This window comes from Coptis chinensis, chromosome 8 (genome assembly GCF_015680905.1).
Source record: "Coptis chinensis isolate HL-2020 chromosome 8, ASM1568090v1, whole genome shotgun sequence".
In the NCBI taxonomy this organism is placed as follows: Eukaryota; Viridiplantae; Streptophyta; class Magnoliopsida; order Ranunculales; family Ranunculaceae; genus Coptis; species Coptis chinensis.
The window spans coordinates 58,165,287-58,181,584 of record NC_141463.1 but is presented as its reverse complement, the minus strand read 5'-3'; the positions used below and the strand labels follow the sequence as shown (position 1 = coordinate 58,181,584).

General features: G+C 38.8%; 1 protein-coding gene across 1 annotated transcript; it reads left to right on the top strand.

The window, feature by feature from the left end:
- The first annotated feature begins 230 nt into the window (after positions 1-230).
- LOC147482135 (uncharacterized) lies at positions 231-758 on the top strand. The gene has a single exon (XM_086579212.1). The coding sequence runs from the start codon at positions 231-233 to the stop codon at positions 756-758; it is 528 nt and encodes a 175-aa protein (XP_086435338.1).
- The last annotated feature ends 15,540 nt before the right edge of the window (positions 759-16,298 follow it).

Here is a 16,298-nt window from a genome sequence, read left to right as displayed (position 1 = left end):
TAGAGGGCGTGGCACTGCAGCAGGTTAAGGAGGAACAAGTCAAAAAGTTCCTGTGGGAGAATATAATTTGCAGATTTGGGCTGCTGCATACCATAATCGCGGATAATGGGACTCAATTTACAGAGGGTAAGGTGCGAGATTTCCTCTAAGCGTTCAAGGTGAAGCAAGGATTCTCAGCCCCTTACAATCCAGAGGGGAATGGTCAGGCAGAGTCGTCAAACAAAACTATAATGGATAATTTGAAGAAAAAGATGGAGGATAGAAAGGGGTCTTGGGCAGACGAGTTGAACCAGGTGCTATGGGCGTACCGGACCACGCCGCGGCCATCCACTAGAGAGTCGCCATTTGCCATGGCATATGGAGTAGAGGCAGTGATTCCCATGGAGATGGTGGAGGCCACTACCAGAACAAGGGCAGTGGAAGAGGGAGTCAATGAGACTGTATTAGCCGCGGAGTTGAAGCTTACGGAGGAACGAAGAGACATGGCACGCATCAGACTGGAGGAATACCATAGGAGATTGCAGAGGCAATATGACAAGAGGGTAAAGCCACGTCAATTTAAGGTTGGGGACTGCGTTCTGAGGCGAGTGACCCCGACTACCAGAAAGGAAAACGATGGGAAACTGGGGCCCAACTGGGAGGGGCCCTATACTGTGGTTGAAAAGGGGAGAGCCGGAACCTATCGATTGCAGAACCCAAAGGGAGAAGACATCGCGAGGCCATGGAACATCAGAATGTTGAAGAAGTTCCATGAGTGATGCGTTATACAATTTTTAAATTAAAGAAACCTCCAGAGATTGTTATTCGAGTGTATGGTGATGTTTTGTGTTACATATTTTATCAATGAATAGAATTCAGCTTGGACCAAACGATATATTACATTATGTGCCGCGAATTATTATCGAAACTGATTCAGGACGTAAGTTCTAACTCGGGGACAAAATGAGCTGCCCCCACCCAGCCTCATGGCTAAGAAAGACAGTGGAGGGGTTGAGCCCTTCGCGGACGAGGAGGTCCAAAACCAGCTTGGGGGCAAACTAAGCTGCCCCCACCCAGCCTCATGGCTGAGAAAGACAGCAGAGGGGCTGAGCCCTTCGCGGACGAGGAGGTCCAAAACCGACTTGGGGGCAAACTGGGCTACCCCCACCCAGCCTCATGGCTAATAAAGATAGCGGAGGGGATGAGCCCTTCGCGGATGATGAGGTCCAAAACCAATGTTAGGACAAATTGAGCTGCCCCAACCTAGCCCCACGGCTGACAGAGACAACAGAGGGGATGAGCCCTTCGTAGACGAGGAGGTCCAAAACCAACTTGGGGGCAAACTGAGCTGCCCCCCAAGTAGCCTCGTGGCTGACAAAGACAACGGAGGGGTGGAGCCCTTCGCGGACAATGAAGTCAGGGGTCATTTGCAGACCGTTAAGCAAAATACAGGTTGTTGAGCGGAACATTCACAGAGTTTAAGGGAAAATTTTCAAGCAAAATGGAAAAACATGTTCCCAACGAGACAGTAGCTAAAGTGCATCAAATCAGAGGAGTGATTAACAAAAAGTGAGTAACTTACTAGCCTGCTGGGAACACCCAAAAATACGGGACACATAGTACCGAGACAACATAGTATCATGACAACAAGTTTGAAAGCGAAGCATATCAAAACATAAAACCAAAGATTGAACTCCAAGTCACTGCTCCCCAGCCATCTCTTTCAGATTTTGGTCCTCGGACATTTCCTTTATGGGCGAGCCTTCTGATATTTCCACTATCGCATCATTGGTCCCCTGGACTGTGTTGAGTTCTTATTCGGGCGGCGGAGTGGAAGTAGTAGTTGGATCAGCGACCTGAGCAGGAATAGAAAGGGGCGAGGGGAGGATCCTCCCAGCAGTAGTGAGTTCAGTCAGCTGGCATTGGAGTTCCCTAGCAATTTTCTTTTCGGCCAAGTCGCGAAAGCGATCAGAGGCGGCTTTCAGTGATTGGTCAAGCAAGGTCTGAGCGGCGGCCTCATCTGCTACCTTCTCACTCTCCATTCTGGCCTGAAGGTCAGTCAGTTGCTGGCGGAGAGCCACTTCCCCAGACTTGTGATCATTGTGAGCCTTGAGGGATGCGATACGAGAGTCGTTGCGCTCTTTCTCCAACCTAGCATATCGCGCCTTCCAGCCTTCAGGCCCTTGGATCTCCTGCTTTACCGTGTCCAGAGTGTCTAGGGTGTTGGTTAAGCCGCAGATAACGTAGCCTATATCCAAGCTCAGCTGGACACAAAAAGGACGTTAGATATGTTACAAATGAAAGACACAAGCAAGAGAATCAAGACGAGTCCAACCTTTTCCCAACCAGTGTAGATAGCAGCACGATGTGCGACAAAGGTTCTAGAGTTGCCATAGGCTTGGTCTCGTGGGAGATGTGAGCTGAAAAACAGTGAGGCGGCCATCGCAGCATTCTCTAAGGCCGAGTCTCGAGTGGTGACCGCGCGATCTCTAGCTTTGAATTTGGGATGCCATACTTCAGGCCCAACGAGCATGGGATCTTTGCCCTGGCGATGGGAGGGAGCCACAGGCCGCTATACAACAGCGGCTGGGGTGGATTGGGCTGTGGGGGCAGTGGTAGTTCCCGTAGTTTTGCATCTTTTGGCGGGTGGCCCTTTCGCCGCCAGGTCAGTGGGCTCATCTTCAGGGTCGCTGTCCCACAGTTTGATCTTGTTGACATCCATGTCTTGTGAGGGCAGAGGGGAGCTGGTGCCTTCAAAATCGTCTTCCCAATCAGCAAGGGAAGAGTAAGAACCGGGGACACTGGCTGGGATGGATGAGACAGGTGCAGCGGTAGGAGGGTTGTTAGACCGGGAGGCTGCAGCTCTTCGGGCCGCGGCTTGTGAATGAGAGATCTTCTTTGTATATCCCCTCTTCTTGGTCTTGGGGGGAGAAGGTTTGGGTAACCTCTCTTTAGGGGGAGGCAGATGGTAGAAAGGACCTTGGTACTTGCCAAAATCTTTGAGGGCAGGGTCTAGGAGAAGAGGAGTGCCTTTGTCAGGGTCGATGCCGAGAATGTCGCACTGATCGCTTCCTAAACCGCGGAGCTTCTAGAAGATTTCAGAATAGACACCGGCGTATATTTGAGAGTGAGAGTCGGGCCTCCAACCTGCATCAGAGAAAGTTAAGCGCGACATCAATGAGAACAGTAAAAAGACGTATAAGCTGACCAACTACACTTACCGCTTTTGAGAAAGTGTAAATGCCTTAGAGAAACTTCAGGAGGTATGTCCGCCGACAGAAAGCTCCCGGACACATATAAAGGATAGTGGTGCCACACTTGATCAGAGGTAGTGATGTTAAGAACGAAAGACATCTTTCGCGGACGACTACAAAAAGATTGATAGCCTACACCAAGGACCAAAATATCGCCGATATATTCGATATATTGCCGATATATATCGGTATTTTGGTACACCGACATCGATATTTCTGACATATATCCACCGAATATAGAACCATTTCTTTCCCGATATATATCGGAATTTCCGATATTAAACTTTATATCGCCGATATAATCGATATTTACATATAATCGATATTTACGATATATATCGGTTGACTTTTTGACCATTTTTTAATATAAATATGATATTTCCAATATATTTCTGATATATTTCCGATATTATATTTCCAATATTTCTGATATTTTAAATAGTTTGGACTGGTCACCAAAAAAATGGATATATCCGATATATATCGGTTTTTGGGTACACCGATATATATCGGTATTCATCGATATTGATATTTTGGGCCTTGGCCTACACTGCCAAACTTGGTACTCTTTTTTATGAAGTAATGGGCAATTATATCGCGGAGTTGGATTTTGGGAGAATTTGTTTTGTTATAAAAGTTGGCAGCGTACATGGCACGCCATAAATTGCCAATACCTTGACAGGGCGGAATGTTGAAATGATTGCAAACTTCTACGTCTAGTAATGACAAGGGAAATCTCAAGCCGGCCACTATTTGCCCGACTGTGACGACCAGACTTCCTGGTCGCGGATCGACGAGGTGAGGGAAATGAGTCACTCCTGACACGTGTTCTAACACCACGTCATTGGGGATGCCGTAAGCAGCCTTGACCGCGTCTAGGTTGGGTCTGCGGTAGTACAAGGGAGGGGGAGGAAGTTTAAAAGGTCTCCCCGAGGTAGAGGGGACAACGGCAGGGCTTGTCGATTCGGAGGCCAAGGACTCCGACCCATCCGCGATGGAGCTATTAGACCTAGAGGGTGGGGTCTCAGATCCCTCAGATCTGACGGCAGATGAGGTCGATGACTCCGAAGCAGACATGAGGCACGCAGAGCAGGTGGGGGATACAAGAAAGGCAACTGATTTCCCAAATATACAAAGGGTGATACAATAAAGCCCAAGAGGCAAGGGAGAAATCAACGTTGATCGGAAACTAGTGAACTGAAAATGAAAAAGAAAAGAAGAACAAACCTGACTTTCAGTGCAGTTGCGAGTTAAGAGAGAGAGGGCGTAGAGAACTGGAGCGAGGACAAGGGGAAACACCACCGGGAAAAGGAGCAAAGGGGGAGAACTAGGCAGATTAGAGAAGGAAAAGAGAAGGGAGATGGGGGATGAGGTTGAGTGAATGAAGAAGAGTGGAGAAATGAAAGAAGAAATGAAGTGTTTGAGCGGGATTCGAAGCATCAGGGGCAAGAGGGTAATTTTCTAGGTGCATAAACCCAAAAGCCAAGAGAGATGGACCAGAAGATGGGTGACACGTGGATTCCTAGGAACGAGGGGTCATGTTCTGCAGGTAATCATGATGCGTGGGGGCGTGCTAAGTACGCATGGGGGAAGATAGAACGAGCACGTGCCAATGGAGAGAAAACACACACCAACACGAAAAGGATACGAGAATAAGGGATCGCGAATCAAGTAAGCAGAAGATATCTCGGGCCCCTGAACAGAATTCGCCACGTGGTTTCGGGGGCCGAGAGGGGGCAAATGTATCATCCAAATTCATGACCATCAGGATAACACGTCTCATATACCGAGGTAACATAAGGTACAAGGGGGAGAGAGCATATGATCTAGTCTGCGAAGCATTGAAGGGACGTGGCGAGAGGCATAGTAGCAAGGAGGGGTTCAGTGACTCGAGAGGATGCAAGATAATGGAACCGGAGTCAGGAGTACGGTATCCAGTTTGCGATATCTAAGGCGATAGGTGGACGGTTAGCGATTATGGGAGAAGGTGGTGGAGATCATGGAACTAGAGAGTAGTTAGCGGTTAGAGGAGATATAAATAAGAAAAATAAGAAAGAGAACAAGGAGAAAAAAACAGAGAGAGAAAGAGAGAGAGGTTGTAAAATCAAAGAATACATTTCGATCTTAGAGGTGGAAAAATTTGATAATATAATTTTTTTTATTTTTTTTGTCAGAAGGTTTAAACAATAAATATCAACAAAATTATACATTTATTTCAATTCACAAAACTAGAGTGCGTTGACTACTAAGAATTTAATATGGACTGATGAAATTAACTACTTAAGCACTTAAGTCATTAAGTATATATATATATATTATATATATATATATATATATATATATATATATATATAAAATCTAGACTTATAACTTCCGATAATGTTATAAGTCTATATAATGTTATATATTAACTTCCTATAATGTTATAGACTTATAATGTTATATAATGTTATATAGACTTATAAAAAATTACCTTTTTTTTTTTTTTTTTTAAGTGAAAATTTTATTGATAAAGATAATGAGTTTTGCAAATAATTAGGACAAACGTGCAACAAGCTGCGTTGCACCGCAAGTCCTTTCTGAATTTGTGTTTTTTGTTTTTTTTTTTTTTGTTTTTTTTTAATGTTGAGGTCTGACCGTTTGTTTAAGAATTGAGAGTGAAAAAAAGAAGGAAGGAGAGCATATGAGTTTATTATGGGTGATTAGAATTATACAAACTGACCAGTTGGGCTTTGAGCCTTTGGCTATTTGTTTTAGTCTCATTAACCCATCAAATATTCAAAAACACATTTGTCCATCTTTAATGGTTTTGAACTCAAAATAAATAATAAATGATAATTTTGTAAGGGCAAAAAAAGAAGAAAAAAAAATTTGGTTTATTGGAATGTTTTTTATTAGTTGTTTTTTCATACTATTTTTTTTGTTGATAAATTCTTACTATAGTTGTTAAAATTTTGGGGAGTTTGCTAAAAAAAATTGGGGGTGCGAGTTCTTATAGTTTGAAGATTTTTCTAGGCAATTAGTTATGTGGTAGTGGAGCTTTTCTAATCTCAGGGGGTGCGACCTCCCACACACACACCCCCCTATATCCATCTATGATTCTCCATCTATCCCAACCATATCAAGCCTAACTTTGAACCACGCAAAAACCAAAAAAAAAAGCCTAACTTTGTATATAGACTAGAATGTTCAGCAGTCTCTCCATTTTATAGTGTTGCAAAGATAACGTGTTATTTTATAGTGTTGCAAAGATAATGTGGTATTGCATTACAAACCGTGGTCGACTGGTAGGTGTGGTGTGCTTATTTATCAAATTCTCGTACAGTCCCTAAAACATCCTAATATTGCTTAGTTACGTATAGAAGAGACTTAGTTTTATGCTCTAATATAGGTCGCTGACACATAATATTTGACAAGTTGTATTTAGTGATGAGTAATGCAAAGAAAAAAACGGCTTCCATTCATTATCAATGTTTAAAAGGAAGGTTAAGTGATTAAAGTACAAGGGTTAATGGTAGACAATTTCCTGATCTAAAAATAGATAATACAAATTAAAGTTTATGAAACTTATATCAACAAAATAAAGTGTACAAGCTAGGAATTTAACTGCACCATATGTATTATGCATGATCTTCTTTAGTGGAATTAGTACGATTAAGGTTGATGATATCTGTAATGAAAAACATGATAGTATCATACTTTGTTGCATGCATTTGAGACTAATATTTGATTTTGGATTTTTGGTCAATTAGTCGAATATATTGTCATACACGCCCTAGGGATGTAGCTAGTTTGTTTTATTATTTGGAAACGTCTAGCAGTAATTAGTGAAACATCTACTATCTATATATTAAAGCAGAGACCTCTAAAAGAGATTTCTCTCTCTTCTATGTGGCACTCTAATATGAGAGATATCATTTTCTCTCTCCTATGTGGCACTCTAATATGAAAGATAGTATTTTCTAATAGCCTACAATCCCACGTACATGGAACCTCTTTGGAGAGTTTGAGTGTATTTCTAATTCTTATATTTAGAGAGTTTAAGTGTATTTCCAATTCTTATATATTTGATCAAATAAAAAAAAATTGCTAAAAAATAGGTGATTTGTATAAGGTAATTTCCTATTACGAATCAAACACTTTTAGTGTTCCAATTCTTATATATTTGATTAAATAAAAAAAAATTGTTAAAAAATAGGTGATTTGTATAAGCTAATTCTCTATTATAAATCATAATATACTAAAGCAGAGACCTCTAAAAGAGATTTTTCACTCTCCTATGCGACACTCTAATATGAGAGATAACATTTTCTCTCTCCTATATGACACTCTAATATGAAAGATAGTCTTTTCTAATAGCCTACAATCCCACGTACATGGAACCTCTTTGGAGAGTTTGAGTGTATTTCAAATTCTTATATTTGAAGAGTTTGAGTGTATTTCAAATTCTTATATATTTGATCAAATAAAAAAATTTGCTAAAATCTACTATCTATATACTAAAGCAGAGACCTCTAAGAGAAAATTTTCTCTCTCCTAGGTGGCATTCTAATATGAGAGATGTAAAGTCCTAAATTATTATTAAGGGTAAATTAGTAAAAGACACTTGAACCTTAGGGGCGATTACGTACTTGGCCAGTCAGATAGACGGTTAGCCTGACGTAATGTAAATTTATTTAACACCGACCGAGAAAACCAAGTTAGTTCAGGAAAACCTCTCGAAAAATTCTAAGGTTTCATATAACTGGCTACTTAGAATATTCAAAAATCGAAAAGAAGATAAATAATACGTGATAAAATAATTCGATACCGGGTAAATTCGTGTGCGCATAATTAAATACTTACATAGTCAATAAGAGTCTGTCGCCTGTAAACCGAAAACTTTAAAAACTGGACAAGTCATTCGACGACAGCGTCGTAATTTTGGTATCGCGTGCGCAAACTTGGGAGTTGCACGCAATAGCGGGGGATTCAAAACCTTGTTGGATGCTAAATTAGAAGGTAAGGGGTAGGATGGTCTTTTGGCTAAAAATTAGACAAAATCGCACCAAAACAATAAAAAATTGCACCCAATTCTCTAATTTTGCCAATACTGAAAACCTAGGAGAGAAAAAACTCCATTCTCCCAAATTTAATCGATCTAAACCAAAAATTCTTGCCACCCACCTCTTGTAAACACTAGAGTCAAGTGTGGAGCTTCAAAATTGATTGGAAGTTCGTCGTATCACAGCGACAGGTGAGTAAATTCTTCTCAAATCACTAGTGTAAACTCGATTTCGATTTAATTGGTTGTATTTGATGAGAGATAATTGATATGGGGTGGTGTGGTATTCGGCAGTAGCTTGTTTGGAGAAGTAGAGCTTGCGAAATTGGTGGAGAAGCAAGCTAAGGAGCTATTCTTGCTGACTTGGTAAGGATTTCGGTATATTCAATCAATTTTAGAGCATTGATGTTAGTTCACACTTGTTTAAGATCATGTTGAGTATTGAGTGAGTGAGAAAGAGCACCCACTTGCTATTATTGGATTTAATGTGAATTGAAGAGTGGAATTTGTTGTAGTTAGAGTTGGAAAAAAAGAAATCATAATCGTTAGTGGATTGATAGATATGATTGGCATTGACGTGCGGTTATACAGTGGCTGTAAATGACTACAGAGCCCTGTCAAAGGAACAGTGCTAGCAATGGCCTGTAGCTTTGTTAGCTACGAAACCAAATTTTTAGCGTCGAGATTTCTTCTCGACTTACATTAGATAAGAATTTCCTCGTTAGTTTGATAAACTCTAACGATCTACGTATATATATGATGTTATAGGAGTCAAATAAGAGTAGATTCGGTTAAGCGGGCTCGATTCGGTTAAGTGGGCTTGAGGAGAACGAAGCTTGCTAAAGGTAGGAACCTACATACCAATATATAGCATGCTTATTTTCATGCATGATTTGATTTGTTTAAATTGTTAAGAGATAGTTTGTGTATCAACCATGCATGTATATATGGTATTCATATTTTGCATTTGTATTTTTCTGCGATATAAACTAAATATATGGATAACTTTTGTGTGAAAAATGAGTTTGCGAAATCGGGATAGTGGGGATTTATTTTCTTTGTTAAAAGAGTAAAACTGGTTTTGGGAAGGGTTCTCGTCTCTTGTCTCAGTAAGGAGACAGAGAGATGAATTTTGTAATGTGGGTAAGGATTACCCGGTTGTTTGTAACTAGGTGTGAGGTTCTGGATTGTTCCCGGGATGGTTGTTGTTATTTACGATGATTCGCCGTTTGGGAATCATCGGTTTTTATTTACTATGACTGGCCCGTTTGGGAGTCATAGGTTGCTTTTACTTGATTGTGGGAAATCCAGGAACTCACACCTACATAATCAACATTTTAAAAGGAAAACTAAATATATAGTTATAGTATTTTGAAATAACCGGTAATACGAGTATATATATATATTACTATGTTTATCACGAGGGGGATTTGGAAAAGAATTGGTGAATTCTTATAAAGAAGGAACTGTTGTCGCATTTCCGGAGACGGCAGTTCGCTCTAGGATTCCAACTGTGGTGTACACCTTTCGAGGTGGTGGGCCACCTTTAAAGGGATGCATCACTGGATGTAGTCCGGGAATTCCTTTTCTACTTTTCTAGATAACCATGCTTGTACGTGTCACGCTGTATGGTGCTTAGCTTGTGTGAGGTTACATGTTACCTCGATGAGGTTTAGACGCGAGGAGTGAGAGTTTAGTCCACTCCTGGATGTGTGTCAGGATCTTGAGCAGTCTGCAGTCGTCGAACGGTTGACCACCGTAAGTTAGGTGACAACCCGTATGGGGGTCGTGGTCACAGGGCCCACCTGAGCCCTAAAAGCTTTTGGGGATTTTTGTGTGTATGAACACGACAACGACATTTGACTCCACGCCGGTAAAATCGGGGAAAACAACGGTGCATGGTTCACACTGGAAAGTACTGAACCGAGATTTGCCTGTGACTGGGGCTGAGTACCAGTCGTACCCTCACCATTCTAATAGGATGCAGTGGCCACAATAGTTGTATGATGATTGTGAAAAACTATATTTTGTATATCAATGAAGCATGTCGAGATGATTTCTGCTAGTTAGTGATGTATATATATATAGTCACGATATTTGAATACTTTTATGGAAACCCTGCATATTTTAAATGTTTTCTATAAGTAAACTATTTATTGGTTATGTGCGTTTCTACTGGGCATAGTTGTTTTGCTCATCCTACATTAATATTTCAGCCGAGCCCGTTGCAGAGGAGACTTTCCCTACCACCGAGGATGATGGTTATGGGGATTTGGGTGGTTTCCCCCATGCTTGATAAGGGACAGAGTCAAGTTCATATTTTGGGTTGTATAGAGATAGTCTAGTTTATTCTTTTGTTGTATATAGAGAGCATAGAGCATAGCTCTTTTCTTTTAGTTGTATAGGAGAGCTTCGCTCATTTTGGATGTAATACTCGATGTATTGGAGTGTAGTTAATCTTAAACATTTTGGATATGTATATGGACATCACTATTGTGTATAAAGTTAGGATTTATGTATATGGTTGTTGTTAAGGATGAATTATGCGATGTCCAGGGTTTATGACAGGTTTTGAGTATACGAAACGTCGATTAAACAAAGGAGACTCCGCCGAAATTTCGTTAGAATCGGGATAGCGACCGCCTCGAGATTCACTCATCGTCCTCGGGATGTGTGTTGGGTCTCAGGGCGTGACAAGAGATAACCTTTTCTCTCTCATACGTGGTTTTCTACCATGCCACGTGACTCTTTAGAGAGTTTGATTCAATTTCCACTTTTTAAAAGAGTGCATACATACGATTAATATAGCTCTACCGCATAGTTTCCTATTTTAGTACAACTCTCCCAACTTAAGTGAAATTCAAATTAATCCCCACAAATTCAGTAAACATAATTATGTTTAACTAGCAATTATTTCCTTTAAAATAGGAAAGAAATTACCACACAAATTTCTAAAGAATATATCAATTATTTCCTAAAAAATAGGAAACAGGATCTTATTACCCCCACAAATATGTACGTATATGTTTTTCTTCAATATTGGAATTAAATATCAATACAAGCCATTTAACAGGATGTACTATTTTAGTACAACTCTCCCAACTTAAGTGCAATTCAAATTAGTATATACAATTATTTCTTAAAACATAATTATTTTTAACTAACTATTATTTTCTCAAAAATAGGAAAGAAGACCCCACAAATTCAGCAAAAATAATTATGTTTAACTAGCAATTATTTCTTCAAAAATACATAAATCTAAAACTCTCTCTTAAAAATCTAAAAAATAATTGGAAGTTTCGGAGAGAATAGATAATAGGCAATGAAGCCATGAAAGCATAGTAGAAAAGAATACAAATTGACCGGAAACTAGCATAACACAGTGATCATGGAAAGAACAATGTTAAATATGCCTTGATTTCCATTCCCAACAACATTAATGGACTTCATATTATTATTCTAAGACTATCTATTTGCAGCATAAACCGCGTGTATACAGACATGTCACATACGCATTATCTTACCTAATGGTATTAACAATTTAGCTATAGGTAAAAGCATATTGAATTAAGCAAGACTGGTGCCATCTCCATCCGCCCAAACTCTACTTCAACTTGGAAACTTCAAGTGATGATAGTAAAATTAGTAGTGGGTCACTGCCTCATTGGTTGGGTTAGTTGCTTATACTCTTAGGAGTTTTACGCGAAAGAGCCACACATTTTATACTTGAATTAGACCATAAATTTTTTAAATATAAAAACTATCATAATAAAGTATTTCTTTTACATCACGAAAGATACCTAGAAGATCCCGGGCGTATGCCCGAGTTCAAAATCTAGTCTACTAAATAAATACTAAAGTATAGATCTCTAAGAGAGATTTTTCTCTCTCCTAAGTGGCACTCTAATATGAAAGATATACTTTTCTCTCTCCTAGGTGGCTCTCTAATATTAAATTTTTTGAATCCATTATGCCACGTGTAATTAAAGTTTTCGAGTCTAATTAAAACTCTTCCTACTATTTGAGTGCAGGAGTGTGAGTAAGTGCGAGTTAAGTAGTTTCCTATTACGAGTATGACTCTATTAGAAATAGTTTCGTCTATTATGATACCTCTATATAGTAAACATGTTATTGAATTCTAGAGCATACAAATAAAATATATTGAGTTCCACGGAGAAAAGCTTCGGTCCTCGCGCTTAGGACCGAAGTGTGTCCAAAGTGGCTGAGGATCACACATTTGGTATTTTTTGTTTTTTTTTAATTTTTTTTTGAAGACTTTTTGTGTGAAAATGCTGATGTGGATACCAAATGTGTGGTCCTTAGCCGCTTTGGACGCACTTCGGTCCTAAGCGCTGAGGACCGAAGCTTTTCTCCGTGGAACTCAATATATTTTATTTGTATGCCCTAGAATTCAATAACATGTTTACTATATAGAGGTATCATAATAAATTTCATTATTTTTGGACAAATTAATGATCTTCTATAGAATGTTGTTTTGATAATTTTATTTCAGGGCATACTGCGTATAAATTAGGCATTACCTCAATTCAATACATATCTACTGCACGCTATGGTGTGAAGAAAATATGAATTTATCATCTTTGCCCACCTATAGATAGTAAAAACTAGATAGTTTAGAGTTAGAAAATATAGTATGTCTGGGATTTTCTTACAGATGCTCATTCAAATGGCTTTTGTCGTTATGTGTTTTTCATATAAGCTCTATAACTTTAAAGGCATAGGGTGCTTTGAGCTAGCTTTGACTCATGTTTTAGCTCTCCTGAAAAGCTTCAATTATAGTAATTCACTGTTCTGCATTGATAGAAGATCAACTACAAAATGATTATTGTAGTTTTGGAGAAAAATTGATCTGGAGTGGTTTAAGGGAGTAGTGACCACGGGTCGTGTCGCCTGAGCATGGTAGGGAAGTGATTAACGAACAATTGTTCATGATGAGAGGTCATTTGAGGATTTTTGTTTAGATCGCTTAGACCAATTTGTTGAATTGAAGTGATAGGGATTCAAACCCAACAAAAAAATAGATGATTCAGAGTACGTGGAGCGGAAAAAAGTGCATCAAAAGGGAAACAATGAGAAGTTTGTTGCTATATATTGATGTATCCTAGAGGCGTATGCATAGTACTTAGGTATTGGGATGGGGAGGTTATCGATTTGTTGTATCCTCAATTGTCTAAACACTATGTTCTCTGTCCAGGTTCCATCTCTACATAGAATCATATCCATTAACTAATTTTCGTTTAACATATATGTTAGTATATATTCTACCCAGTCTAATATTGCATGAATCAATCACATTATCAAAGTGATACTTGAGGGTATATCACCCAAAGTGCTCTAGACAAAGAGATCGTTCTGGTGGAGCAAATGCTTCTTCATTTACCAACAATATAATTCTAAAAGATGAAAAAAAAAATGTTATGCTATGAGCTTACACAAAGTGATGTTAGTAGAAGAGTTAGTAGATTTTCAAGTGATGTTAGTAAATTTAGTAGTGGTCATTGGCCAGGTTAGTAGCTTATACTCAAAAGAGCCGTATAACTTACATCTTCTCCATGAAACCCCACAAAAATTGATTTATCCAAATGATTAATTAGTAATGGTTTCTCAGCGACAAGACATGAGCTATAATCAAATTGGTTTGATTTGATTGATTTAATGAAAATGCAACAAGAATTCGATCAGGTGAAGTGCTAGACCAAAACCTTAAGTGGAAATGGGGCTTTTGCTTGAACGACACCTGAACTTCAGAGGGGATTGGGAATGGGATGCATGGGAATATGGGATAGGCTGATAAATGATAGAGTACGCAATCAAGTTGAATATTAAGGTAGAGTTAAAAGGAAATAGATTTAATGCTTCGAATTATATTGCTTTCTACAATTTGTGCCTCCATAGATTATTTGTGATGTAGTTGACGTGTTCATGTGTGGGTGTTCGAATTTTGCTACCAAATGTGTAGTTAATACCTTTTGTACCTCCAAGGAAGGATTTTCTCTCTCATATGTGGCATCTTCTAATGGAGTTGTGGTGACACGGATATCCACTTGATTGGCAAGCTCTAATGAGACTATGAGAGTCCATCAATTGCAAACGTCTATGTTAACAACTTATGATACACAAAAATTTAATGAACAGGGTCCTAAAAATATTGAAAGACAGCAATAATATACCAGAAGTCATGACATTCTTGTGTGAAGTTCTCATAATAGGTTTGTGAAGTCGTGACATTATCAAAGCAATATACTGGAACACCCAAACAAGTGCTCTAAACATTGTGCAAGATGAACTTATACTCTTAGGAGCATTACGCGAAAGAGCCATATAACTTACATATTCTCCATTAAACCACACAAAAATTGATTTATCCAAGTGAGTAGTGTTGGTGTCTCAGCGTCAAGACATGAACTATAACCAAGTTGGTGTTATTTGATTGAATTAATGATCATTCACCAAGAATTCCATCATGTGAAAGTGCTAGCTTGAATGACACCTCGACTTCAAAAGTGCTTCGGAAGGGGACACGTGCTAGATTGCTAGAGAACGCATTGAAGCATAGAACACACTTGATCTTAATAAATACATAAATGCGTGGTTTTCTAATAGAAGAAAGTTCAATCTGCTCTGCGTTGCCCACGTGGCACATGAGAAGGAAACATGGTTTTGGAGTCTAACTATAAAAGAATTTTTTTTTTTCAAAGAGTTGTACGTATATTGTTTATTTAATAGAAGTATATTATTTATTTAATAGAAATGTTTTAGTACATAAACAATGTTCGAATATTGCAATTTTAATACGCAAAATACCTAAAAGATCCCGGGCGTATGCCCGAGTCCAAAATATAGTATATACTAAAGTAGAGACCTTTAAAAGAGATTTTCTCTCTCTCCTATATGACACTCTAATATGAGAGATAGCATCTCTAATATGAGAGATAATATTTTCTCTCTCCTATGTGGCACTTTAATATGAAAGATAGTCTTTTCTAATAGCCTACAATCACACGTACATGGAATCTCTTTGGAGAGTTTGAGTGTATTTCTAATTCTTATATTTGGAGAGCTTGAGTGTATTTCCAATTCTTATATATTTGATCAAATAAAAAAAATTGCTAAAAAATAGGTGATTTGTATAAGGTAATTTCCTATTACGAATCAAACACTTTTAATGTTCCAATTTTTATATATTTGATCAAATAAAAAAATTGCTAAAAAATAGGTAATTTATAGAAGCTAATTCCATATTACAAACCATAATATACTAAAGCAGAGACCTCTAAAAGAGATTTCTCTCTCTCTCTCTCTCTCTCTCTCTCTCTTATGTGACACTCTAATATGAAAGATAGTTTTTTCTAATAGCCTAATACAATCCCACGTACATGGAATCTCTTTGGAGAGTTTGAGTAACTACACCAATTTGGCTAATTTACGACACCCAAAAACGACGGTTAATGGCACTTGTTGAAGTACGATTGCTTATGGCCGTTGTATAAGGACTAAATTGCCGTTGTTTTGTATGTGCCTCTTCCCGCTTGTACTTTGGTGAAAAATTCAACCAAGCCCGCCCAACTCCCAGGGGTACTTTAGTAAAAACATATCTTCTAAAAAAATTTGTTCAAGACTTCAAGGGTTTGCTGCCTCTGATCTTCACAGTCGCACATAAGGAAGACGGCTCACATCTTTTCAAGTTTATATGCATTAATTTTAAGATGCATATAAGTTTATATGGAAGTGCACTATTTACGATGGAAATAGTTTATAGGAAATAGTGAGTTCTGACTTCTGAGGAAGTAGCAGACATCAATACCTTCCTCGATCAAGATAAAATTGTCTAGACTCTAGACACCTCACCAGAGTGGCCTATTCACTTCAAGTAGTGATCACTCAGCTCTACTCGAGTACATTTGGAACTAAACTCAGAATTGCATAGAAGTACATAAGTTTTGGAGCAGTGGACGCAATATGGAAAGAGAGATGCCCGTAGGTTTCAGATGATTTCCAAA

What these genes read in the sequence shown, in the direction of transcription:
- LOC147482135 (XM_086579212.1), top strand. Translation starts at nt 231, where the DNA reads ATGGATAATTTGAAGAAAAAGATGGAGGATAGAAAGGGGTCTTGGGCA.